We start from the raw sequence: 25301 nt of genomic DNA, 5'->3' as shown, positions 1-25301 counted from the left end.
TTCCCTGAAGCACCTTCCCCCACCTCCTCTCACAACTCTTCTCTCCCAGAGTCCCTTTAGTTTCCTGCTCCTCTAACCCATCCCCTGCACACCCTCCCTCCCTGCTGCATCCCTCATACCCTCACCATCTCCCCCTTTCTCTCCTCACCCCAGCAACCTCCATCCCAGCTCCCTCCAATCTGCATGGGCTTTAAACTCCTGCAGATGTGCTCCGCCTCCTTACCCTGCCAAGGAAACATATCTGGGGGATGGCAAATGGACCCCCAGATGCCCTCAAACACAGAGAGCTGCTTCTCCAAGCAGTAAATTAGCTATCTGAGCTCCCCCCACCAGCTCCCACCTTCATCTCCTTAAAGTCTATGATAAGGAACCGGAGAATCAAGTGGTGTTTGTGGAGGTTGTTCTGGGGGAGACATAATGTACATACATAAATGTATATATTTACATCTCCTTTTCCAGTGCCCGGAATCACAGAGGTGTTTCCAGGCCACCGGCAGCTGTTTCTGGATTGCTTCTGGTTTATGCAACATCCCCCCCTCCCCTCCCAGCCACAGCCCCCATCCCCCCCACCCCCGCCGCCTTCCCTCTCCTCTTTGCCCAGGGGAAAGTCAGAGGGAGAGCACAGACTGGGTGTCTGTCCCTCCATCCTCCCTCCCACAACACCTCCCAAACACCCCTACAGCACCCGACATCCCCATCCAGCGAACAGGGCTAGCATACAAGGAGGAAGCCAGGGAGGGTGGGAGGAGGAAGAAAAATGAAAACATTTGGGATGTAAGATGGGCAGAGGGAGGAAGGCAGCCCGCCAGCAAGCCTGGGAACTCATCCCTACCTCCTCCTGGGCTTTGGCAAACCCCGAGGCTTTGAGTTCCCAGCCCAGCTCCCCGGTGAAAAGCATGCACATGCACACATGCACACATGCACACATGCACACATGCACACATACAGACACACACACACACACCCCCACCCCTCTGCAAACCCCACAAGTGGGATGTGGTCGGTCTCATTCCTTCAGCTTCCTGCTGCTCCAGGGGAGGGGAGCTGAAGGAATAGGTGGGGAATATTAAAAGTGGGCTTTTACAGAGGTCAATCCACCATCTTCTAGCATGAGTGGGTCTAACCCAATGCTGCTGCCTGCCTGCTGGTTCTCACCATAATCCACCCACTTTCCTTCCCCAGTGCAGCACAAGGATGCTGGGAACCGCACTAGTCTGATCCCTCTCCCTGGTTATCACAAAGGTTATGGGCACAGAGCAGAGGACCCACAGCACAGCCCTAGAAATTGGCTGAGCCTAGCACATCCCTGGGGGTGCTGCTGGAGGAGAAATCACTCTGGTGAAGTGTGAGTATATATGTGGTGAGTATATATGTGTGAGTATATATGGGGTATGAGGAATCCAGTGCCCACAAAGCCAGTGCTGGCATCAGGCCAGGGATGCTCTGGGCAAGACGCTGGGTGCCTCACACCTATCCCTTGCCCTGGGGTGTCACCTCCTGCCACCACCCTGGCTTGCTCACCCTAAAACCGGCTCTGCCTCCAGCTCATCCACAGGGCAGCGAGACACAGACCGGAGGCAGCACTGAGGGCGACAGGCTGGGAGGAGGGATGAGGGACCTGTCAGTACCAGGGTGCGGAGGAGCTGGATGAGGCCATGCCAGAATGCGTGGTGGGGCAGGAGGCCCTACGGACCCCCCTTCCCGTCATGGCAGGGGACTATCCCCTACCCTGCTGCCAGAATTAATTCCTGTATCCATGCAGTATGTGCCCTCACAGCCACCGTGAGGAGAATGGAAACATCTGGAAGTCACCCGCAAACAAGCAGCACTCCCAGTTAATGAGGAAATATGAGCCGGAGACCCTGGGCAGCAACAGGATATGTACTTCTTGTGTGCCGAGCCAGGCACCCCCTTCACACCAATCCCCTGCCTGCCCCCCTTCCCCAGGAAATTTCCAGGGCTGGGGCTCTGGGAGCGCAGCAGCATGCTCCAGGAGCTCCATCCCAGGAAATTTCATAGGGAAAGAGGGAGGCAGGAAGGCAGCAAGTAGAAATGTCAGGGAATAGAAATCCAGGGGCAAGTGCACCATCCACAGGCTGGGATGCCCCCATCACCTTTCCTCAGCTCCCCCCAGGCACCAGGGAAAGGGAGAAGGGGGATTTTTCTTCTATGGAGGGGAATCCTGCATCAGCCTCCCTCAGGCATCAGGTCTGAGAGCCACAAGGACTGGGACTACAAAGCGAGATGGCAGAAAGGACTGAGCACCTGGAGGTGTGGGGCAGAGATCTCAGCTCCCCCCAGCATCCCTCCATTCCTTTCTCCATCCCCATCATGCTCAGCCCCCCATTAGACCTCAGCACCATGCTGGAGGGATGAGCACTGGGAAGAAGAAGGGATGCAATCTGTGCTACCCTATCTTTGATGTTGTGAGAATCAAAGCAAATCCTCAGCTGGGAAAGCTGTGGGGCCACTTTTCTGCTCCCATGATAAGCTCGATGGCCCGTCCCTCTGTAATAGTGAGACTGGTACTGGCTGCCTGGAGCACAGGGCTACAGACGGGATGAAATGTTGGGGTGACTGAAGGTAAATGAGGTAGCCAGGCTGGGAGGGGTCCAGGCATTAGCTCCTGCCCAGGGCACCCATAAGCAGTACAGTGGCTCTGCAGCACAGTCACCTCTCATTTATCAGCCAAGGTAGATAAACAGGTTGGAAGGCAAGGTTGTATGGATTCACTTTCCAGGCAGCTGTATATGAAAGAAGGGGGTCTTAGGGGGGCGCAACCCCTGTTAGGTTACAGCTGGAGGGGCCACATGACCTCTGTTCATACCCAGGCAACCAAAGGCCAGGATGGGTGCTGAGTCCTGGAGCTGGCACATACACTGGAGGTCTCCAAAGCACTTCAGCACCAGCCCCAGGACAAAAGTCACAGCCCAGCTGGCATGGCCACAAGACCAAAAGATTTGGGGAGGGGTGCTGAAGAGGGGGGATTTCCAGCTGCTTTCCTGGAAACAAAGCCTGTCTTGGCCTGGAGTGCAGAGATGCTTGAGGCAAGGGTGAGGAGGAGGAGGAGGCAGTGGAGAGCTGGCCACCCCGCAAGGAGCAGAACATGGCCCCTGTCCCATCTGGAAGAGATTTGTTCTGCATTCCCCGGCGGAGGCTGCTGCCATCGCCCAGGCTCCACTCCCTGCTGCAGCCCCCACTGCAGGGCATGCGGATGGGGGTGAGGGGAGTGAGGAGGACCCCCTTGGGCTGTGCGGAGAGATGCCCTGGCAGGCCATGCAGAGGAAGGAGACCCAAACAAAAGGTCTTTTCCTGCCTTGCCCACCACCCCTATTGGCTTCCTCTGAGCAGGACTCGGGGGAAGAGATGCCTCCCTGGCAAGTAGGGAGGATGCAGGTCACAATTTCCCCTCCTTTCCCTACTGGTGGCACAGTTTACCCCCCTCCTCAGACCTGAGATCCCATCTCCGTCCAAGACATAGACTCACTTAGAAGTACCACCAAAATGCACAGTCCATGTGATCCTAATTCCTAATGGAGAAGACCTCCACAAAAGGCAGAAAACCCAACTATCCCATTTCACAGAGGAGAAGCCTGAGGCCGACAGGCTGAGAATGGTGCCATAGCCCTACTGCTGCTTAGCAAACCTCTGAGCAATAAGATGCTCCTGCCCAGGCACCCCAGCGAGAGCCACCTGAGCCTGGGAAGAGGCCAGGCTCCATTTTGACATCTCCTCTGCAGACATCTTGTCATCCCTTCATCCAGGCCCTGCTTAACCCCAGCAAGTCTCATCTCGCCTTCACCAGCAGGGACACCTCCCTTCTCCACCACAGGGCCCTGAATAGGTGCCTGGCCAAGTGCTCCCCAGCAGAGCCACTGAGTCTCTCCTGGAGGCCATGAGGGTCACCAGTGGCACTGGTGATGCCATGCCCACCACCAGGCTGACCCTCATTGGCACTGATAGGGTCTTCTGCCCTGTGACCATCAAGGGACAAAGCAACAAAGCACAATGTCAGAGGGATGTGGTGTCCCCTGTGTGGGCAGAAACCCTCTCTGGTGCCTCCAAAGTGCATCTCCCTTAATTTACCCACTGCCACCCCCTCACCCTGATCAGCTGCTGCTGCTATGACGCTTGTCCTGATCCCGTGACGCTTGTCCTCACCCTGTAACGAATGCCGACCTGGCCCACGCGGCCTTCAGGGAGGCTGTTATCGTGCTAATGCTCAACCCAATGCTACCCACAGGTCCCGGCATGACCACCCACCCCCAGACCCCATTCCCAGTTGGCAGTGCTGCACTGCAGGTACTAGGGGCTTCCCATCCAACATGGGATGGGATGACCCTGTATGATACCCAAGGGGTCACACACACAGAGGAGGTAAATTCCTTTCCTTTGCCCCCTGGCCAGGCTCCCCTAACCAAGTTAGCCAGCAACCTGGGCTTCCTCTTTTCCCCAAATCCATTCAAGCAGGCATCCAGGAGCAGGAGGCAGCCGATGGAGCCGGAGGATGGGAAATGGCACTGGGGAAGTGAGGAGGAGGGGGGAAGCGACAGAGAAGTTCCTGAAGTTTTCTGTCCTGGATAGTTGGAATAAATCTCATTTTCTCTGGTCTCCTTGCCAGGCGAGGATTGGCTCGGCGGTGCTGCAGCCCGCCCTCCTCCTTCCCACGTCCCCTCCCCACCAGCTTCACTCCCTCTCTCCCGTGGCATCGCAGCGTCAGCCTGGGAGAGCCAGCCTTGGGGAGACAGCCGAGCCGGGCTTGGGGAGACAGCCGTGGGAAAAGGGAGGGGGCCATGCCTCCCCGTTCTCCCCTCCTCTACTCTAGGATGCAGCACCAGTGACCCGCAGAGCAAGGTACGGGGGCCCACTGGGAGCTTCCCCCAACTTTTCAGCCGGGGGACAGGGAAAAAAATAACCCTCGTTCAGAAGAAGTAAATCCTGAAAGTTTTGATTCCTCAGTTTTAGGAGCTGGGGGCGGGGGGATCGGGAGCAGAAGGAAAAGGGTGGAGAGGGTGGTTGGAGAGGGGAGAAGCGGGAGGGGTGGCAAGGCAATGGAGTCGGGGAGGATGGTGAAAAAGAAAAGGAGAAGAAGGCAGGAATGCAACAGGAAACTGAGAGGAAGGAAAGCAGGAGTGAGGAGAGGGGAGACAGGCTGGGGGGAGCAGGGAGAGAAAGGGGGCAAGGAGGGAGTCCCATGGATGGGGGAAGGCAGTGGGGCACCCCCGTCCCACACCCTGTTCGGGATAGCCCTCGCAGCCCCGCAGGCTCTCAGCGCCTCGATTGTGGGGGACTGCAGAAAGAAAGGGAGCACTTTTGGGCAAGGGGGACAGGGAGACGATGGCTGGAAACCACCCGCTTTTGGAGCCCCAGCCTCCCTCCACGTCCCAACACATTTGCTTGGAAAAATACCCTTGTTACATGGAGAGATAAAACTCTCTATATATGTAGCAGCCAGCAGCACAGGAGTTCGACTCAGGCTTGTCTGCCTACTGCCCGGCACAGCTCCAGGGGAGCTGGAAGAGGCCTAGCCTGGCCAGCCAAGCCCCTTTCCCCCTTCCCCAAAAGCCTGTCCCTGCCAGCTTTCCCCATACCAGAACAGTGACCCAACAGGGGAGCCTCTGACTCCCTTCTTCCAGGGAACGGGAGGGTTTTTGGCACTCACAAAGGCTAGGAAAACCTTCCTGGCGCCCACAGCCATTTCCACATGCTCTTCCTTATGTTGAGACCACCCCAAACATCTCCTCGCCCTCTTTTGGAGTATGTCCCCTTGGGGAGGGGGGGGGCGGGGGTGTAACGAGAGGAGGGAAGAGGCTGCTTTCAGCAGCTCCAGCCAACTAGACATCTGGATTATTTTCCCCCCCTTTCTGGTTTCCGCTCTTCCCAGCAAGCAGAACAGCTCCGGCCATTCCTGGCTAGTGGAAAACCAGTGGTAACCAGCTGAATTCGGGGGGGAGATGGGGAAGGCCGAGCTGGGAGGAGGAGGAGGAGGTGCCAGCAGTTGGTCTTTGAGTTCAGGGGGCTTGCCAGAGGAGGCAAGTAGGGCGCCAGGGAGAGGATGCTGGGGAAGGGGAGGTTGGGATGGGCTGCAGGCTCACCATGCTGGGGGCTGGAGAACACGGCAGGCTGCCAGACGGAAGCAGTATCCGGACAGACGGGTGGCCAGATGAAGGGGGGGGGGGGGGGGGGGGGGGGGGGGCGGCGGGACGGTGAGGGGTCCCCTTGCCCAGTGGAGGAAAGGAGAGCTCATGGGTCACCCTTTGCCCACAGAATCACGAGTCTCCCTGGCATGGAGGAGTCTACTTGGACAGAGGGGAGGGCTCAAAGGGGCACAGCCAGCAGGGAGATGCACCAGGGGCAGAGGGAAGGAGGAAAAAGGGGGAGATTGGAGGGAAAAAAGGTCTAACAGGCCTGCCAGAAACCTGCCATCCAGGTAGGGCTGAGCACCAGCTGTCTCCCTCCCTCCCTTCTCTCCCAGTGCCTGCTGCCTGCCAGCAGGCAGGGAGAGCCAGGGGCCAGGAGGTGCTGGCTTGCATCACCATGGTGGCCAAGGGACAAGGAAGAAGGAACTCTTTCCTCCTCTCAGCTCCCCACTCAACAGTTCTCCAAGGCAGGGAGCAAGGGATGCTCCCTGTCCCCAGGGTAATGCCAGCCCCAGCCCCCCCCCCAGGGGTCTACAGGGCAGCTTTGCTATGCAGGGGATCAGTGGTGGGGGGTTCACCCCTCAGAGTGGCCTTGCCCGGTTGCAGCACACGCTGAAGGGCACAGTCCCCACTTTGGGTTTCTCGGGGGCTCCAGTGTGCAGAGGGGAAGACTGGAGGGCTGTAACTCACCTAATACCCTCTCCCAGGGTCATGCGCCTTCCCGGGAGACAGCTCAAAAATGGGGTCACATCTCTCTCCTTGTGGTCCTGAGACCCCAGTTGTGTGCTGCAGGGACCACCGCAGTGGTTTCCTTGCACTCCAGAAGAACCCTGCCGCAATGGCTATGGCTGGGCTTCTGCCTGAGAGAGGGAATTGCTCCCCGGTTGTCCTCCCACCACAAATCCGCCACGTGCCTGGCCTGTCCCAGCGGTGAGGCAGCACCACATGGCCTCCATGAGCAGGAGGCAAACATGGGCTGCATGAGCTGGGGGCCAGCAGGAAGCCAACCTGCCACCTTTCCAGCTGCCACCAGCCACTGCCACCCTGGGAGGCAGCCAATGGTGCTAGGATCTGCCAGGGGGAGGTTTGTTTTCCCTTCCCCAGGCATTAACCCCTGGCAGATAAGAGGGGCCCCGGGTGAACAAACAAGGCCAGGGCAAGGCAAAAACGTGTGTAGCCAGCCAGGAAAGCAGCTTCATGTCCAGAGCTCCCCCTCACCAGAAGCTCTGCCACCCTGGAACCGCCTGACTGCCCCGAGGTGACCCAGAGGACAGGCAGGGGAGGCAGGCAGCGTGACAGGGGGGAGACAGATGGAACCATGCAGCAGTGGGGGTCCCAGCACATGGGGGCTAAGGGATGCGAGGCTTCTGCACTGCTTCTTGACATGCTGCCCTCCACAGCCATCCCTGCTGAAGGGACCCAGCTTCAACCTGTTCCCCCAGCCCCTTAGCAGGGACCGAGTCCAGGGATGGACATGTCCCCAGGTGGGCACCCAGACCACTGATGCCCTGAAGTACCCCACACCCTGAATCCTCACCTTTCCCCAACCTGCCCTCTCCCTCTTGCCACACACACTGACAGAAGATCTGCTGATCTGAGTGTCCTCTCTGCTGACCAAAGAGGTCATTGTCCTGCCATCATTCACCCAGCCACTGCCTTCCTGCCTGCCCCCAATGCCTCCAGGACCTGCTTGAGTGCAGGGATCCATCCCACCTTCTCCTCCAACCTTGAGCAATCACCCCCCTTGCCATGCCTCAGTTTTCTCTGCCTGAAAAGCAGCTGCCCTCCCCACACCGCCGGTGGCTCCCTGCTGCTCTGATGTGTCTGCCCAGCACCTGGAGACCCAGCCAGAGGAGAATAAATGAACCAATATATAAATATTGCGTTTTCACTCCGCACCACCCCTCCTCCCCAAGAAGCACGTGGTCCCCAGGCCTCACCCTCTCCCCAAGGGCTCATCTGAATAGCAAAAAGCAGGGAGAGGCTTCTCACCCCGGCAGACGGCAGACGGGGCAGCGGGGCAGGGCACCACTTCAGGAGGAGGTGCTGCCTGGGAGGGAAACCCTCAGCCTGCATTGCGGCATGGGCCCAGCAAAGCTGCTTTGCAGGCAGGGGAAACTGAGGCACACCACGGGAGGTCAGAGAGGTGAAGGAGAGCACGTGGTTCTGGGAGAAAGCCTTTTTCTTCCTCTCCAAAAGGAGGGTGAGGTGAGGGGGACAGCCAGTAGCAACCACCCCACCTCTGACCTCCCCAGCCCGTCCTGGGGGTACAGCCAGCGTGATTGGGACGATCCTCTCCAAGGGCTTCACCATTCCTCTTATCTTGTTTAGGTGGCCAACAAGGGGACTGAGGCATTTGCCCTGCTAGCCCACCCCAAGCTACCATCACCCACTGCCCCATCCGTGACCAGCTCTGCTCACCTGGCTGTGACAGAAGACAGTGGATTAAGCCATAAACCTGCCGCCAGACCAAGCTTCCAGTGGCCTCCACAGCACTGAGGGTGACCCCAGACACCCCCTGGGGACACCTCCACCATCCTCACCGCCAGGCACGTACTCGCTGCAGGTGATTTCATGAGCAAAACGTAGTGCAGGGAAGCAGGGGGACAGGCACCCTTCCCACCTGCGGAAAGCCAAGGTGACATTCCCCCACGAACATCGGAGCAGGAGCGATGGGGAGGCCAGGGATGTGACAGGCCACCCCAGTGCTGGAAGGCCAGCGAGGGCCACTTTGGGGGTCTTTTTCAAAGGCAGGGGCAAGGTGAGGGGTGCAACATGAGCTTGGGGAAGCTGCCGGTGCTCAGCTGGGTGTCAGGCTCCCATGGGAAGCGGCGGTTGAAGTCAGAGCTGACACCGGACATGATCAGCCCACCGCTGGGGGACTTTCGGCACACCATGCACGTGGGGCGTGGTGGGGATGTCTTCGGGGACACCTCTTTCCTCAGCAACCATGGAGGGGCTGACACGGCCAAAGCCAACAACTTCTTCACCCGGACGCTGCGACATGTCCGGCGGACACCGCTGAGGAGCCGAGGCAGTGGGGGCCAAGTGGGGGCATCACCCGCCCCCCCAGCAATCTCGCCCATCATCAAGAATGCCGTCTCGCTGCCGCAGCTAAATGAGGGGACATATGACGGCGGCAGTGGCCGGGGCTTGACCAGCAAGTTCTCCTTCAAAAGTGCCTCCAACAGCTTCTCCAAAACACACCAGGCCTACGGTGAGTGAAGCGCGGGGCAGAAACTGGCACCCAGGCACAGTGCATCCTCTGCAGACCTTCTCCATCACTCCATGCCCAGTTTACCCACTGAGGGACTTTAGGCTGTCAGCAGAGACAGGACATGTCAGAGTCCCCAGTCCTGGTAGTCCCTGCAAGGAGATAACCCTAACCTTGCTTTCAACCACAGTCCTTGCTCCTGTCCTTGGAGGGTTTCCTCCCAGGATGCCCCTAACATGGGGCATGGATGGTTTCTCCTCCTTTCCCTCCCCAAAAGCCCCACACAGCTGGCAGCCTGAGTTGAGCAGTTGTAAAGGGGTGTCCCCCATCTCTCCCAGCCCTACACCTTCCCCATGGGTAGCCTCCCCGAGGAAGCCAAGAAGGTGCTGGGACAGCAGGGCAGTGCTCACAATGCTCATACCGAGGTTGTGAGGACAAGGAGATCCATGGCATGGCCTTCCCCACCTCCACACACCTGGGCTAACCCTGTCACTAGTTGTGCCAACCCCTCCATCTCCATGTCCTCCTCAAGGGACTCCATCCCCCCTTCCCCATTGCGCCTCCATCCTTCCCTGCCAGCCAGGGTCCAGGAGGGACCTTTGGGGAAAGTTGTGGGAAGGATGGGATGGGGCAGCTGGGTGGCTCTTCTGTGGCCTCATAGCACTGGGCTGTGGCTTAGCTCTTCCCCAGCCAGGAAGGTCTGGAGCAGAGGGTCTCGCAGGGGGGATCTGGGGGACCTACCGCAGCCGGGAGGTGGCTGGGCTGAGTGAAAGGCAAGCTGGGACACTGCTGCCATCTCCTGGTCCCATCTGCGTGGCTCAGCCCCCACCGGCATTTTAGCAAGCCCTGAGCCCCCTTGGAGACCCTCTGCTCTAACTCAGGGCTTCGGAGATGTCCGCACAGACAGTGTCCTTTAGAGGCCAGCGTTACCAACCGCAGCGTGACCTGCGCCACTTTGGCGGTCTGTCCCTTGTCCCCCACAGATGTAAGGCAGGCTTCCTCCCACCTAGCTGTGCCCCCCTCACCAGCCATCCCTTCTGCCTCACAGGGCTGGAGTCCGGGTTTTGCACCATCCCTCGCGTCCCTCGCTTGGAAAAGGCCCAAGAGAGTGCCTTCCCTGGGGAAGCAGAGCTGAAGCGCTCAGACTCCCTGCTTTCCTTCCGCCTGGACCTGGGACCCTCCCTGATGAGCGAGCTTCTCCAGGTGATGAGCTTCTCCGAAACCAGTAACAGTGAGGTGGGGGACAATGGCCCAAACCTTCTGTGTGGTGAGGGGACGAAGGATGGCGTCCTTCCAGCATCAGGCATATCCCATGGAAAGGACAAGGCAACATCCAGCTTCTGGGACCACTCCAGGCAGAGCAGCCTGTTGGAGGCCAGCTCACTGCCAGGACTGTCGGTCCATGCCAATGGAGAAGCACACGTCATCGAGGGTGCTGGCGAGGACCCTGCCTGGGCGTCGGGGCCAGGGGCAGCGTCCAGAGGGACCCCATGGCAGGGTCACTGGAACGACTGCACCATCGAAGCAGGGGAGTTTGACAGGGCAGCCCAGGTCCTGGCCCGCCACTATGGTGGGACCAGCACCCCACAGAGCTCAGAGAAGGGCGAGGGTCCCCTGCAGGCCCGGACGCAGACCCTGTGGGAGAGCCCCAGCAGCAGCCTGTGGGGGTCACAAGTGACAGGGGAGAGCCAGTCCCCCGAGGCCACCTGGAATCAACAAGAGGAGGAGGAAGACGAGGAGGAGGTGGAGGAGGAGGAGGCCAAGTTCTCCAGCCTGCGGGAGGGGTATGCTGGTGCCCATGAGGGGCGCAGCAATTCCTTTGAGTATGCCGATGAGGAGGAAGATGATGAAGTCAAGGTGTGAAGAGCCATCCTTCCCACCATGGCCCCCTGCCAGAGGCGCTGGTGCTGGGGTCTTCGCCCTCTTCCCCGTCCCCCACCCTCAGGTGCCAGTGTCACTGCCAGACCCAGCAGATGACCTCCTTGCCAAGCTGGGGGCACTGGGGGACCAGAGAGGGGCAGGAGGAGAGCCTGTCTCCCGGGGGCGCTCCCTGGGGCTAGACTAGGCTGCTGCGGAGGGCCAGTGAGGGCTGTGCATCACAGCGCTGGGCATCACTGCCTGCTCCCCACCTCACTGCCATTAGACACCAAAGGGACATTCCTATGTGCCAAAGAAACCCCAAAACCTTTCCTAACCCATCCCATTCCTCCCCGGCACCCTCTCTTCCATGTCTCAGCCTGGCCTCACCAGCATGTCTGGGGATGTGCCTGGTCCCCCACTGACACCCCCAACCACCCTCTGCACTGGCATGGGTATCCTTCTGGTAGGCCTGGGAGGACCTCCCACCGATAGCTCTGGCATGTAGGGGATGGGGGTCTCCCTAGCTCCAGCTGGTGCAAGACGCTCCCATATAGCACATCTGTCTACTGGGTGAGGTCAGCTGGGGGCTCAAGGGGCAGGCAAACCCCACAGAGCTGAGCTTTCTCTTTCCCCTTCCCCAAAAAAAAAGCTGTGAGCTCAGTGTTCATGAGGTGAGAGCACACAGAGATAATCGCAGGGGTCTTTTCATTTGCCTCCTGCTGCTGAGTGTCACTGAGGACAGCTCCTTTTCTGACCCCTGACCCCTCGCAGCAGGGAGGGGAGAAACTTCTTGGCCAGCTGAAGGCAGAGAAAAGGCTGTCAGGTCACCAGATTCTGCAGTTCAGGCCGTAAAAATCCCTTCCTTTCCCCCACCTCAGAACAAGGAGACTCCCACTCTGCAGCCACTCGGTCTGAGCCTCCTCTTCTCCATCCTCACCCCCTCTTCCCGTTTCCCACATGCGCATCCCTCTTTCCAGCGCACCCCTTTCCAGGGGTATGTGTGGAGGACAGCTAATGTCCCTCACCAAGTGGCCCTGGGTGATGTGGCCGCCCCAGAACGAGCTGCCCCCCACGCTGCCCTGCCTGCAAACTGGCCCTCACAGAAGCGGCTTTGTGCCATGGCATGGAGCCGAGATGCTTGGGGACTGAGGTCACCAGAGGGACCCTCACAGGACCCCCCTTGTTCTCCGGGACAGGAGGGGGTGTGCAGTGGGGGGAGATGCCGGGCCATGGCCACAAGGCTCTGCTCCCACGCAGCTCACCCACCGCCTGTCTGCTTCTGGCAGGGAGCTCTTTAGAGCATAATAAAGAGGCACATGTTGTACATGGGCGCACTGCTCGCAGTCAGGCCGTTGAGGTTACAGGCAAGCCCATAGACCCCAGCCTCCCCCAGTGGCTGCCTCGTGCTGGCCAGCAGCAGCAAGCCAGGGCAGGCAGCAGCTTGAAGGAGCCTCCAGTTCTGGCTACTGGCACACAGCAGGATCAGCCTTACCGCCCCTGCACCCTCTGGTGCAGGGACCCTGGCTCTCAGGATGAGTTCCCTCTGCCCTCCACTTTCCAGACCATAACACAAACTCTAGACCAAAGACCTACACCCATGGAATATCCTTTCTGCCTCCACTTTGTATCCCATGCACTTATTATTGTCCTTATTAAAACAGTTTTGATACTAACTTCTCCTCTGGTGCCTCCCCTCAGCTGCAGCAACCTTATCATCTTCCTTGCTACGTCTGCGAGTGTCCCAGACACAAAATCCCATCCTCTCCACTCTCAGCAGGATTTTCCAGCACCTCTAGGATGCATGGATTAACTAGCCTGGTACTTTGCTGCTCACCATGGCTGACACACAAAGTGACCTTCCTATCCACCCAGCCCCATGTAGCTCACATAAAAGGTGCAAAGCTTCCTCTCCAGCCTGGCAACAATTCACCTGCAGCCAGAAGCAGATCAGTACCCTTCCCAAAGGTGGCTTGGCTACAGCCCGTCCAGCCCATCAGACATCCTCTGCCTGTGTGCTCAGGCAGCAGCAAGTCCCACAGGCCAGGCAGCGAGGAAGTGGAGAGGGAGGGCAGGTGCCCTGCCACCTTGCCTTGGATTGGGCTTCTCATAAGATGCTCTTCTACCTCTGCTCTCCTCCCACCCAGCCTAAGGTGCCCCGACGTTTGCAGTCACGCATCGATCTCACTTAAGGCTGGTGAGACACTTCTAAATTGGAGCAGCAGCATCTGGTATTCAGCACTAATTGACTGTAGTCCCCTGTGAGGGACACAGACTAGAGGTGCTGAGCCACGTAAACCAGCGCAAACCCTGTCGTCACTCCCTACTGCCTTCCCCTGACTCACTTTCACTGAGTAGGGTTCGGTGTGGGAATGTCAGAGTAATGGGTAACCTGGCTGGAATGCACCAGCAGATAAGTGGGGTAAGATAAGGGGGAAAGTCCAAGGAGACAACTCCTTATCGATGTCAGGAATGCTGGCTCAGGGGCACATCTGTGCTCTCTTCCCTTTGCAAGGCACTGCTTCCTCCTGCCCACTGGCTGCTCAGAGCAGCCAAGAGGAACCCATCAAACCCATGCCCTGAGGTTCCCAAATCTATTTAATTTTGGTTTTGTGGCACCAAATGCCACATTGAATGCCACATCACTCACATCCATGCTTTTCTTCCCCTTCCTTCCTTCCTCCCTCCCTCCCAAAAACTTGGGTGCAGGAGGAAATGGTGCACTATGAAGAGATTACACAACCATTCCCCTTCTGAACCCCACCTACAGTCTGCTTTGCCCTACCTACTACCCATTCAACCCCACACCCCAGTCTGACCTGAAAAGCACCTGACATTATCTGGGGGCTGTTTCCATCCAGCAAGGGCTCCTTTCCTGTTAGTGGAAAAGCTTTGGACTTTGTTGGTGTCTTGCACAGAACTGCAGAGCCAAAGATGTCAGAAAAGCCAAAGCAGCTGGAGAAACCACTGCTTGTGTTTTTATTAGAGCTAGGGAGTGGCACCCATCAGTCCAGCTTGAAGGAGGTGACCCTGAAGCCTCCCTCGACACTCAGGTAGCTGACGTTATTGGAGGAGTGCCTGTTGGGGAACTCCACTTCATGCCCATCCGGTAGTTTCACTAGGAATTTGTCTGCCAGCATCTCAATAATGATCTGGGAGAAGAGAGGGGAGGAAGGGCAGGAATTGGGGACAAGGAGGAGATTAGTAGGTAAGCATCCAGGCAAAAGGCCCGACTGTTACATGTGAGTCAGACCTGGTCCCTACAGACTTAAGCAAGGTGCGGGGGGTTGAGCTGAGGATGATGCAGGAAATGAGTAGTTGATATCAAAGCTCTGAGCTGGTATCTAGACTATGACCTTGGTACGGAATGTCTCCTGGGGTTGTTTCAGCTACTTAGATTGTAAACTCAGAGCAGTTAAACCCAAGTATATCTTTATGCACCACATGGCTTAGATCTGCTCTGGGCAGGGCAGAATAAACCTGACACTCCAATGCCCTCAGCAGCTTACTGGGACACAGATAAAGGAGTTTCGCTGATAAACATGCACAAGCAGACAGGACAAGAACACATTGCTGATCATTGCAAATTAAAGGGATCATTCCCCAAAGCAGTCACCTCACCATCTCTTCCCAAAAGCCAGCCATGACTGAAACAAGCTTCCTCCCCACAGCAACAGGAACAGGATTACCCCTAAACACAGCCCTGTTAATGTCTCAGGACATCAGATGGGGTGAGACAGCAACTAGGACAGCATCCCTAGCAGGAGGAGAGGGAGGACAGACTGGCAGTGTGGATCCAGCAGTAGTGAGGACAGAAGAGCTAAGGGAGTGTTTTTTGGATGTTGCTTCGAGCTCTGGCTTGCCTTAAAACCTGTGTTTGCATAGGAGGGAATCAGGGAGAGAAATAAGGTGAAGAGCAGCAAGGTCCTGCTTCTTGGAGATCCCCTTTACCTTCAGAGATTCCCCTGGTGCACTCACCTGCTAGGCAGGTATGAGGGGCAGGAAATCCTTACAAAGTCTGAGACATGCAAAGTTCCCTGAGGAAAAGCTGAGGTTTTGAAGGAGGAGTGGAAGTAGCAATCAGGACCAAAAACCCAGAGGATGAGAATGAGGGCCTGTTGGGAGGGAGCTGCAGGCATTGAATGGGACTGAGAGGACTAGAGTATGGGAATCTGCTGACCAGGGGCTTCCCCCCACTGCACACACCCCCCACAACCCCACACCAGCACAGACCCCTCACCTTCACAGTGGAGCCCTTGGAAAAATGGAAGTGGTTATCACGATGCTCTTCCTGCCAGACACTGTTGCACCTGGAGTTGCAGACGATGACAGATTCATTGAAGCGGGGACTGAAGTGAAATGCCAGATCTGAGAAGCTGGAGCCAAGATTGATGCTGAAGCTGTGGGTGAACAGGAGGAAGGTCAGCTGCACAGGCAGGACAGGGTCTTGGAAGATCCAGCACATGGCTCTGCACCCAATTCTTCCCTCAATGTTGCAGGTACTTAATGCCTCCTGTTTTGTCATTCTGCCTGAGAACCAGGGGAGTTTGCACAGTGGTAGTGTAGGGGTTCCCCTAACACTGAGCTATGCTCACACTTTTTGTACCTGTCAGCCTTGGAAAACCACTTCCCTCTACAGCCCACCTTCAGCCCTGGCAAGTCAAGGTGATTTCTTTGTACTTACTTGTCAGCATCCTCAGATATCTTGCCCTTGACCTTCACGGTGTCCCCAGTCTTCATACCCAGGTTGAAAATTTCAAATTTTCCCTAAGGCAGAGAGAAAAATAGTCTGTGTGGCTCCTTCAGCCATTTCTCCCTGCCACTGCAAGTGACAGAGTGCTGCTTGGAGAAGGTGTCCCAGCCAGGAGAACATCTCCCGCTCTCAACTCCTCTTATGGCCAAAACCACTCCATGCTGGAGGTCTTGCATAGGCTTCTCACTCAGTGAGGAGTGGGCTGAGTGAAGCCAGTAAGTGAGAAAAGACACCAGAGAGACAGATGAAGACAGGCTTGTCCTCAGCAGAAGGAAAGGAGAGCATCACAGCAGACATACAAAGAGGGTTAAAGCAGAGGGACATAACCCAGGGTTTGGAGGGAAGCATCGCCTGCAGTCCAAGAAATGCAAGGATGAGAGCAAAGGTGGCTGTGGCTTGCTGGTCTCTTGCTCAGCCTTGCTGAGCTGGGGACCCTGGGTGACAGAGGACAGGAGCAGCAGCCCTTACAGACATCTTCCTCAGAGGGCAGAGTAACCAGGCAGGGAGCCACCAGCAGTTAGGTCAGAAACACTTCACATGCAGGGCTTTACATCCCTAGACTTCCTTGTGGCTTACACATTAACAGTGCCCCTGCCTCTGCAAGGCCCCACTGACTGCTATTAAGCCAGGAGACTTTGATCCAAAGAAATAACTTCCCTATGTACACTTCCTTTCATTAGGGACTCCAGGAGATTTAACCAATTCCCAGCCTCCTCAGTGGGCTCCCTGCAGAGGATGACCACACACAGCCCTTAGGGGTGCTACTCCAGCCACCACACAGGACAAGTATCTTCCCAGCTGGCCATGGAGGTGTGACCACCATGTTCACTTCTTTTCTGCATGTAACAGCTTAGCCAAAAGAAGCATCCCAGCTCCCTTCTTTTGTGGCAGGGGGCAGCCCCCAAAATCCACAGCAGCACACCAAAATGGTCCCCACCATCCCTCCCCATGGTGCTCTGAGGAAGGGCTCCAAGGGACTCAGGGGAAAGGGCAGCCAACACATCCCCTCTAGATGACACAAGCTATGAACAGTCCTTTGCAGGAGTGACATGAATCGCATCCCATCTCCTTCCCTTCTTGTGGCTCTAGGTTCAGACCCACCTGTGTGGATTGCACTAGCAATATGTGGGAGCTCTGCAACCTTCCATCCAAGCTCCGTCAAGACCCAAACCTTTTACCTCAAAGACCCATGCACATCAGGCTCAACAGCCCTGTCTCCCCTACTCCTGAGACATGAAAATGTCGTCTTCATAATGGAACGTCACTCCTATGGTCTTCTTCCCAGGTGAGATCTACAAGTCAGCAGACTTTGCGCCAGATTTGGCTGAACAAACTGGTGGTGGTTTGCCAGACTCCAGAAGTCAGTGGGGGAGCAAGAGGGAGCGGGAGGCCAGCAGTCCCCTCAGCCCCCGTCTCGAGGTGTGCAGAGAGCAGCTGAGTGCAGCTATCCTGCTGCTGCACAGCCAGCTGGGAGGCAGCTTCTCCCTTCCCCAAAATCTCCTGAAGTAAACAGAGATAAGTGCTGATAACCATTCCTTCCCGGAGGTGTTTCCTATTAACAGAGGGTTATAAAGCCCAGCAGGCTTGGAAAATCTGTTTGCTCTTGAGGTCACTGAAGCTGTTGGAGAAACACACCCAGGCTGAGCATGGAGCCAGCAGGAGCAGGTGCCGATGATTGTGGTTTCTGGCATTGGGTCTTTTTCCCATCACGCTGCTGTGTCCCACCCACCCCTTCACCCTGCTTCCCCATAGCCATCCCAGGGAAAACACAGGGCCCAGAGCCCCCCGCTCAAAATATCAGAGCATCCCACTGGCTATGAGGGGTTTCTCTTTCCAGCAACTCATGTTGTCCCTTTGCAGGGACAAGGGCAGTACAAAGACACTGTTTGCACAGCCACCTGTCATGGTTTACCCCAGCCAGCAACCAAGTACCATGCAGCCACTTGCTCACTCCCCTCCTGCCTCCCCCCAAAGTGGGATGGGGAGAAGAATCAGGGGGAAAAAAGGTAAAACTTGAGGGCTGAGATAAGAACAATTTAATAATTGATAATAATAATAATAATAATAATAATAATAATAATAATAATAATAATAATAATAATAATAATAATAATGGAGATGGAAGGGGAGAGGAATAAAATGCAAAAGGAAGGGAAAAAACAAAAGTGAGGCACAATTCAATTACCACGTGGTGACCGATGCCTAGCAGCGATCTGCAGGCCCTGGCCAGCTCCCCCCAGTTTACACACTAAGCATGACACCCCATGCTATGGAATACCCCTTTGGGTAGTTTGGGTCAGCTGTCCTGGCTGTGTCCCCTCCCAATTTCTTGTGCTCCTCCAGCCTGCAAAACTGAAAAGTCCTTGATGTAGTATAAACATTACCCAGCAACAACTAAAAACATCAGTGTGTTGTCAACATTGTTCTCACACCAAATCCAAAACACAGCACTGCACCAGCTACCAAGAAGAAAACTAACTCTATCCCAGCAGAAACCAGGACACTACCACCAGGGTTAGTTATCTGAACCCACTTTAAGCCAGCGAACACACAGAAACAAAACACTTGTACAGCTCGAGAGATTGCATCCGGGGCACACCATGAACTCCACCAGAAAAATCCTGTCCTACATGGCTGGCCAAGGTGACACAAGAATGTTGTGGCAGAGACACCATCCAGGTCCCAGGCCAGCAACATAAAGGAGCTTTTCCCCCACTTCCCACACAGACCAGACGGAACATCACTCTCACTGGGATTTATCCACTGATCCCACTGGCAGAGCGTGAGGCTGCCCAGGAGGGAGAGCAGCATGTGTCTGAGGGATGGGGAAAGCTACCTGCACATAGGGTTATGTGTGGAACCGCAAGTACCATGGCTGTGAGAACATGCAGAGAGAAAGACAGGCAGGAAAGAGGCATGAGCTGCTCAGAGAGGGGCCATGAGATTTTATGGAGATAACACTAACCCCCCTCCTACAATGCTCAGCAGAGGCGTTCACCCCCCTTTTATTTGCCACTGGGAACAATAGTGGGAAGCCAGGCAGCAACTCTGCCAGCGCTGGCGACTTCCTTCATCTGCAGAGCTGAGCCTCTGCATGGTCAGACACCAGCCCTGTGCAGATGGCCTCTCTCATGCAGGGGTATGTTCTCCCCACATAGGAAGGGGCTGAGACTTCAGGGACACCAGAAAAGCCAAAATTCTCCAGTACAATTGGAGGTAGTAATTGGGTTGATGAAAGGAGGGTGAAAGGGGCAGGCTGATACTTCCCTGCAGACATTGCAAAGCAGAAAGCCTGGGGAAATGGTGATATGATGGTAACATAAATCCCAAAGAAAGAGGAAATCCGGCTAAAGGACATCTGCAGAGGAGGTGGAGGGTCTGTGCAGTGAGGAAAATACAAGCAGTGGTTGGTTGTGGAAGCTGGCAGCCACTAGTCCAAAGGATCCAGGAGCCCTTCACCCCCAGAGAGATGATCCTCTAATAGCATACCTGCCTGGGAGTGCCTCTCTGGGGCCCTGTATAGATGTTCAGCCTGGCCAGAGGACAGCTGGCCTGTACTGGCATAGGTTGTTCACACTGCTGGCACTGGAGGAGGCTTTGCTGCATTCCCAGAGGGTGCCTTGGGACAGCAGAGATCTGACAAGCAGCCACTGGCAGGAGGGTGGGGACCATGCCCATCCCAAGGGCAAGGTGAACTTCCAACAGGGAGCAGGCAGCCCTGCAATTTTTCATGGAGAAAAAAAAACACAAAACCATATTTTAAGGAGGCAAGAGACCAAGGCAGCCATGTCAGCTTTCAGCCAGAAGTCCTTTGCAGAGTGCTTTCACCCCATGTGACACTTCCAGTTGCAGTGGTCCCATAAGGTCAGTTTTGGGGTTAACAGTCCTTCCCAGACTTCCTGCTAGTCCTGGGGACATCTCAGCCACCAGGAGCACCTATGGGATCTCAGAACCATTGGGGTGGCTCAAGACAGCAGCACCTCATGTACCATAGCCTAAAGCTACCACATCTATGACAGGGCACCCACACAGTTATTGAGAACAGACTGAATGCTACCCTTCCCAGCAGGCTGCCAAGATCCTTAGCAGCATCATTGCTGGCAGCAGTATTTACTTTGTTTTCTTACTCAGGCAGGAGGTAAGCCAGCTAGGTGTGAAGCCCTGAGGAAAACCACAGGCTTCCCCACTTCCCAGCCAAGGTAGCCCAACTGCCCCCCCCACCCCCCACCCCCACCCCCCAGCTGTGAGAGGTTTCTCAGAGCCTTTTGTAGCAGGAGCAGCCCCCAAAATCCCCACCAGCACACCAAAATTATCCCCACCATCCCTCCCAACAGTGCTCTGAGGAAGGGCTCCAAGGGGCTCACAAGGAGAGGGAACTGAACACATCCTCTCTAGACAACAAGAGTTATCAACAGTCCCTTGCAGAAGGGACATGGGGCATCACCAGGCATGATGGTCAGCCCAGAAGGGAAGAGGGAGAGACGGGAAGGCAAGGTAGCTGTGCCAGCTGTGTGAATGCATGTGCCACTGCCCCCCACGTCAAACCAGGCTCTGCAAGAAGAGGTGGGAGATCCCCTTAGCACCCTCATGGAAGGCTGCAGTTTCAGCTCGGCACTAATCAAACACCGAAGAAGCGGCACCAGAGGAGGACACTGCAAAGGAGAAAAGGCGCCTGTCCCATTTTGCACTCACGGCACCAGGGAGCCTGTGCTGTGGACCAGTCATTGGCAAAGGGAGCTGGAGAGACCAACCATGCATTCTTTCTCGGAGCAGCAGCTGCTCACTCTGCTATTATTTCCTACTGCTTCATATAATTTGTACTCCGCAGAAAGCTATTGTCCCTTTCCACTGGCTATTTATTTCCTTGAATAGCCTCTGGGGAAGGATTTCAGTGCGGGAGTAAAGAAAAAAGAAAAACTCCACACAATAAATATTGAGCGGTGACCTGATTTAAACTGTGTTCTCTGACCCCATCTGGGCCCTGGTTGCGGTTTGTCCCAGAAGTTACAATTAAGCCACTTTTGTGCCTCGGTTTCCTCCTTCTATGAAGCCTAGGGGGAAATGCCCCCTGCCTTAGAGGGGTGTGGGGTGGATTTCAAGAAGCCGAGTCCTGGATTTTCAGAGGCCAGGGCTGAGGCCGCAGCTAAGAAGAGGCTTCCACCACCTCCTGATGGAGATGCTCAGTCCTCCACCTGCCAGTCACAAAAATTCCCAGATAGGTTTGACAGGTCTGGTTTCCCCTTTAGTCAAGAGGTGTTGGTTTGCCTCTCAGCAGATAGTGCTGCAACCTTCACCTAATCAATCCCTATACTCTGAAATCCAGGCAGTTTCCTAACAGAGGACTGAGAGAACAAAATTTACTTTCCTCAGCCAAACACTGAGGTAAGCAGGAGACTGGATAAGCAGGTCTGTGGATCTGGAGGGTGTGTACAGGAGAGTATTGGCCAGGAGACGCAGGAGAAGCCAAGGCAATGATAAGCACAAGGAAACTTGTGCCCATGAGCACTAACGCCCTGCCTAAGAGGTTAACTAGAGCGGGACAGCTCCTCTAGGGAAGGCACTGAAGTCTCCATATCAGATCAAGTAAAATGGGAAGGAACTAGGGACTGGAGATGAATCTCCTGTCATCTCTCATGCCCCAGCTCCCTAACAGTGCATTATCCAGAGCCCCTGTGGGAAGCATGGAAGTAGCATCCCTGCCCTGAACCAGGTGGTAAGGGATTAGAGGGCATCAGCATCCAGTGGGCTCTTGAGCAGCATCACCCCTTTCAGCTGTGGGGTGCAATTTCTCTTCCTTAGGATGTGGGGACTAAGAAGGAGGAAGGACAAAACTAGCTGAAGAGGTAAAATGTGGGAAAAAAACCCACCTTTCTTCAGGGCTAGGGGCAGCAGTGAAGGAGGGAACTCGCACCAAGCAGAGGAGCAGCTCAAGAAAACAGGGGAGGGATGTCACCTCTCTCCCTACCCCATCAGAAAGGCAGTGGTGTCACAGTGACTGGCACCTCCCATCTCCATGGGGAGCTCAGATGTGCTCTGTTGGATGGTTTCCATCCCCATGGCTAAGTTACATCCTTATGCCTTTGCAGGGGTCATCTCTCTCAGGCAGCTCTGAAGTCTGTGGCAACATTTTTGTGTGGCACGAGTTGTGCATAGGGATGGGAGGAAGGTGGTTTGTGTGCAAGGAAGCTGGTTTATAAGGCACCAGGGCCATTTCATCGACCCAAGCAGCCAGATGAGTCATTCTTCTGGGTCCCCAACTTGCCTGAGGGGCAGGAGAACAAACAGGCAGAGGGTGGGGGAGGTCAGAAGACTGATTACATGCCACCCAGTTCCGTTTCCAGCCTTCATTTCTCTAATTCTTTCCTTCATAGGGGCATGCCAGGAATGTGGGTTGTGGGAAAGGCTTTCAAAAGCATGCCTGGAGATAAAAATGCACTTGTGTTGAAAGCTTCCCTACTGGCTTCCCCCTCTCCTGGACTTCTGGGATCTCCCATCTTTACCCAGACTAGTAAGTCTGGAATGAGATGTTATTAGCTTAGTGGGAAAAGGATCTTCCAAAGAGCTTCCAGAAAGGATCAGCTTCAAGAGGTCTTATGCTCCAATTGCATCTTGCACCAAATGATTCAGATCTCTAACGGCTTTATCTTGCCATTGAGTAAGGAAGATGGCAGCCCCCTCATCTTGCACATGAGGAAATTGAGGCCGTCACCCAAGTTCACATCCAAAACCGACTCTTCTTGTTTGGATTCTCATCTTAAAAGCTACCACGTCCAGATTTAAAAATAAATAAATAAATATTTTTTTAAAATCTAGCTTTGCAAACCTGTGCAAGAAGCTAAAAGGAAGCTGTGCTCCTCTGGCTAATGCAGCTGGAGTATCAGAGATGCTGATCTCTCACCATACCATATACTATCAGTAGCAGGTACTGAAGCGTTCAGTGCCTCTGAAAAAAATTATCCCTCGGGTGGGTCCAATTAAGTCTGAAAACCAGAGGCATTCAACGAACAGATGCCTTCCAACAGTGGAAGCCAGGGGACTTCCGAGATGCCCCAAGCCCAACTCCCCTGACTTCAAGGGGACCATTTCCCACAACAAAGACAGTGTGAGACCAGGGGGCTGGAACTCAAATAAGCAAAAGAGGAATGCAGTGCTGCACTATACACTGAAGGTCCATGGGGACCTCCCTCCATTGAGCTCCAAGCAGCCATCCCAGATTCTACCCCACAGGACAGCAAAGGCGTGCAGTGAGAGTGCTGCCGGGTCCCCGCACGCAGCAGTCCATCCCGCACAGGGAGAACAAGGCTGCTGGCACTGCGCAACTCACTTTGAGTGTGTTTCTCACGGGTTCCAGTGCTGAGCCCAGGCGGGTTGGACAACTCTGAGGACTTGCAGGAATCCTTCAGACAAGCAGAATCTGTCTGAGTCACACACATGAGGCGTGATGCCAAGGCTGGCTCATCCACTGGAAAAGAAAAAAAAAAAGAGAGAAAGAAAGAAAGAAACACTTAGGGAGAAATAGCAAGTTTTGAAAAGCCACAAGAATTAACAGTTTATGGGCTGGAAAAAAGGGGGAAAAAAAAAAAAGTCTGTTCTCCCATGATCGTGTCACTAAAGCAAAGTATCCCTCATCCCTGCTGGGAAGCAGCAAGCCACCTTACCACACACCAGCTTTGAGAGGGTCTCCACACTGGATCTAAGGCCATGGCTGAGGTCTGCAGAGGAAGGGGTTGTCAAGTCAAAACTATCTGTTGCTCCAAAATCAGCTTGAACAAACTCCCTTTGATGGCCCTGCTAAATGAAACGGTAAAAACCAAACCAGATGGAAACAGGAAAAAAAAGCTGCCAAAAAAAAGGGAATCCAAATCCCAAAATGACTGACTCAGTGCGAGAAATGGGCTTCTAAAGAGAGAACTGCAGACATCTGAAGGAGACCTAAGAAAAGACCAGGCCCACACAACCAGCTCTCCCTGTTCCTCTTCTCCCCCCTTCCAGGGGTAAGGGCACCAGAAATACATGAACCCACCGACCTTCAGAGAGAGCCACAGGGAAAAGAGCTGAGCCTGACCCGCTGCAGGAGCACCAAGGACAACCAAAGTGCAGAGGAGGTCCCAGCACTCACCAGCACAAGGAGTGCTACGTTACTTTTTCCCTGCTTCCCAGTGAGGAACTTCATCTCTGTACAGTACTGCAGGGAGTAGGGCAGCAGAAGCTTGCAGTTGCTTTGCACTACCGAGACACCTCCCCTCCCCTTCCAGCATTATAGTGGGCACCAAGGGACACCCTGTGCATTTGAGGACAGCCTGTTTTGCTGGCCAGTCCTATATGGGCATCCTGTCCCTCCTCTGGACTGTTCCTGTGAGCCTCTACTCCTGTTTCTGAACCATCCCACACAGCCGGTAGTACATAAGCCTGCACTTGACCACAGCAGATGTTTACTCTGCTTTCCCAACAGTCGCGCTAGGCTGTTTGCGCTCTCTGGCTTTCCCTTCCCTCCAGTTTGCCCCTCTTCTTGCTGTCCTTATTTTCCCCACCACCAGCAACACACCCAGGTTAGGACCTGGTTGTGTCTCTCTGGCTTCCCTCAGGTCTCTTCATGCTGCTCCCCCCAAGAGCCCCACAGCAGCAAAGCAGACACGCAGCTTTAATTGCAGTCACATTCCTAGATGAAGAACACTTGCTCCAGAGAGGGGAAAAGGGTATTACATACTAAATGCTTTGAACACAACTCATGCCAGGCAAATCTTACCATATCCCAGGCTGAATAGCCCCAAACATGTTGCCATTCACCACGACAAACAGACTTGCCAAGCCAGGATCAGATAAGAACAATGCAAAGAGGACCGGTGGCTGCAACTGCCAGGCAAGTTCCTATCTGCACGCAAATAGTTTATCTCTTCTGTCAAGATGGGGCACGCATCAATGTCTGCTGCACAACAGCAGGGAAAAGCTAGTGGAGACCTGCTGCCTGGTCCTGAACATGCACGTAGCACTCCTTACAACACTGTCCCTGAGGAGCATCTCTATTACTCACTTGGTCTCATTAGGAAAGGGGCGGGAATCTTTCCTGAACAGCTCTGGCAGAGACGCAGCTCCCTAGGGACCGAGCTCAGGACAAGCTGAAGAATGCCTAGCGCCTGCTCTGGACACCAGCAAGTGTCGGGCCAGCTGCAGAAGTAGCATGGCAGCTAGAGGACAGCCGGAGGGAAGAGGGAAGAGGTCTCATAGCTCTCTCAAGCCACTCTGCGACACTGTTGCTTTCATCCTCATCAACTCCCAGCACGTATCCTCCTTCTGAAATACAGCCAGAGCACCGCTACAGGGAAGCGAGCTACTCAAG

At 55.2% G+C, this 25301-nt stretch overlaps 2 protein-coding genes and 1 long non-coding RNA gene across 5 annotated transcripts; 2 read left to right on the top strand and 1 right to left on the bottom strand.

The window, feature by feature from the left end:
• Positions 1 to 4674: 4674 nt before the first annotated feature.
• CDC42EP1 (CDC42 effector protein 1) lies at positions 4675 to 12887 on the top strand. The gene is made up of 3 exons (XM_037387979.1): positions 4675 to 4854; positions 8472 to 9357; positions 10403 to 12887. The coding sequence occupies exons 2-3, from the start codon at positions 8916 to 8918 to the stop codon at positions 11215 to 11217; spliced, it is 1257 nt and encodes a 418-aa protein (XP_037243876.1). The 5' UTR covers positions 4675 to 4854; positions 8472 to 8915; the 3' UTR covers positions 11218 to 12887.
• A 1259-nt stretch (positions 12888 to 14146) lies between these two features.
• Positions 14147 to 23430, bottom strand: LGALS2 (galectin 2). Of its 3 annotated transcripts, XM_037387981.1 has the most exons (5): positions 23289 to 23430; positions 19454 to 19682; positions 15896 to 15978; positions 15452 to 15611; positions 14147 to 14363 (listed from the first exon to the last, which is right to left on the bottom strand). In XM_037387981.1, the coding sequence occupies exons 2-5, from the start codon at positions 19640 to 19642 to the stop codon at positions 14217 to 14219; spliced, it is 579 nt and encodes a 192-aa protein (XP_037243878.1). In that variant the 5' UTR covers positions 19643 to 19682; positions 23289 to 23430; the 3' UTR covers positions 14147 to 14216. The 3 variants fall into 3 exon arrangements, with proteins under 3 accessions (XP_037243878.1, XP_037243877.1, XP_037243879.1); XM_037387980.1 differs by lacking the exon at positions 23289 to 23430 and having other exon boundaries at positions 19454 to 20921; XM_037387982.1 differs by lacking the exons at positions 19454 to 19682; positions 23289 to 23430 and adding an exon at positions 16433 to 17025.
• Positions 15605 to 17493, top strand: LOC119148182. The gene is made up of 2 exons (XR_005104321.1): positions 15605 to 15710; positions 17054 to 17493. It is a non-coding gene; the product is annotated as an uncharacterized LOC119148182 (long non-coding RNA).
• Positions 23431 to 25301: the final 1871 nt, after the last annotated feature.

Source organism: Falco rusticolus, chromosome 5 (assembly GCF_015220075.1).
Source record: "Falco rusticolus isolate bFalRus1 chromosome 5, bFalRus1.pri, whole genome shotgun sequence".
NCBI lineage: Eukaryota > Metazoa > Chordata > Aves > Falconiformes > Falconidae > Falco > Falco rusticolus.
Note: the sequence above shows the minus strand (reverse complement) of the source record. Positions and strands in the feature narration are given on the sequence as shown.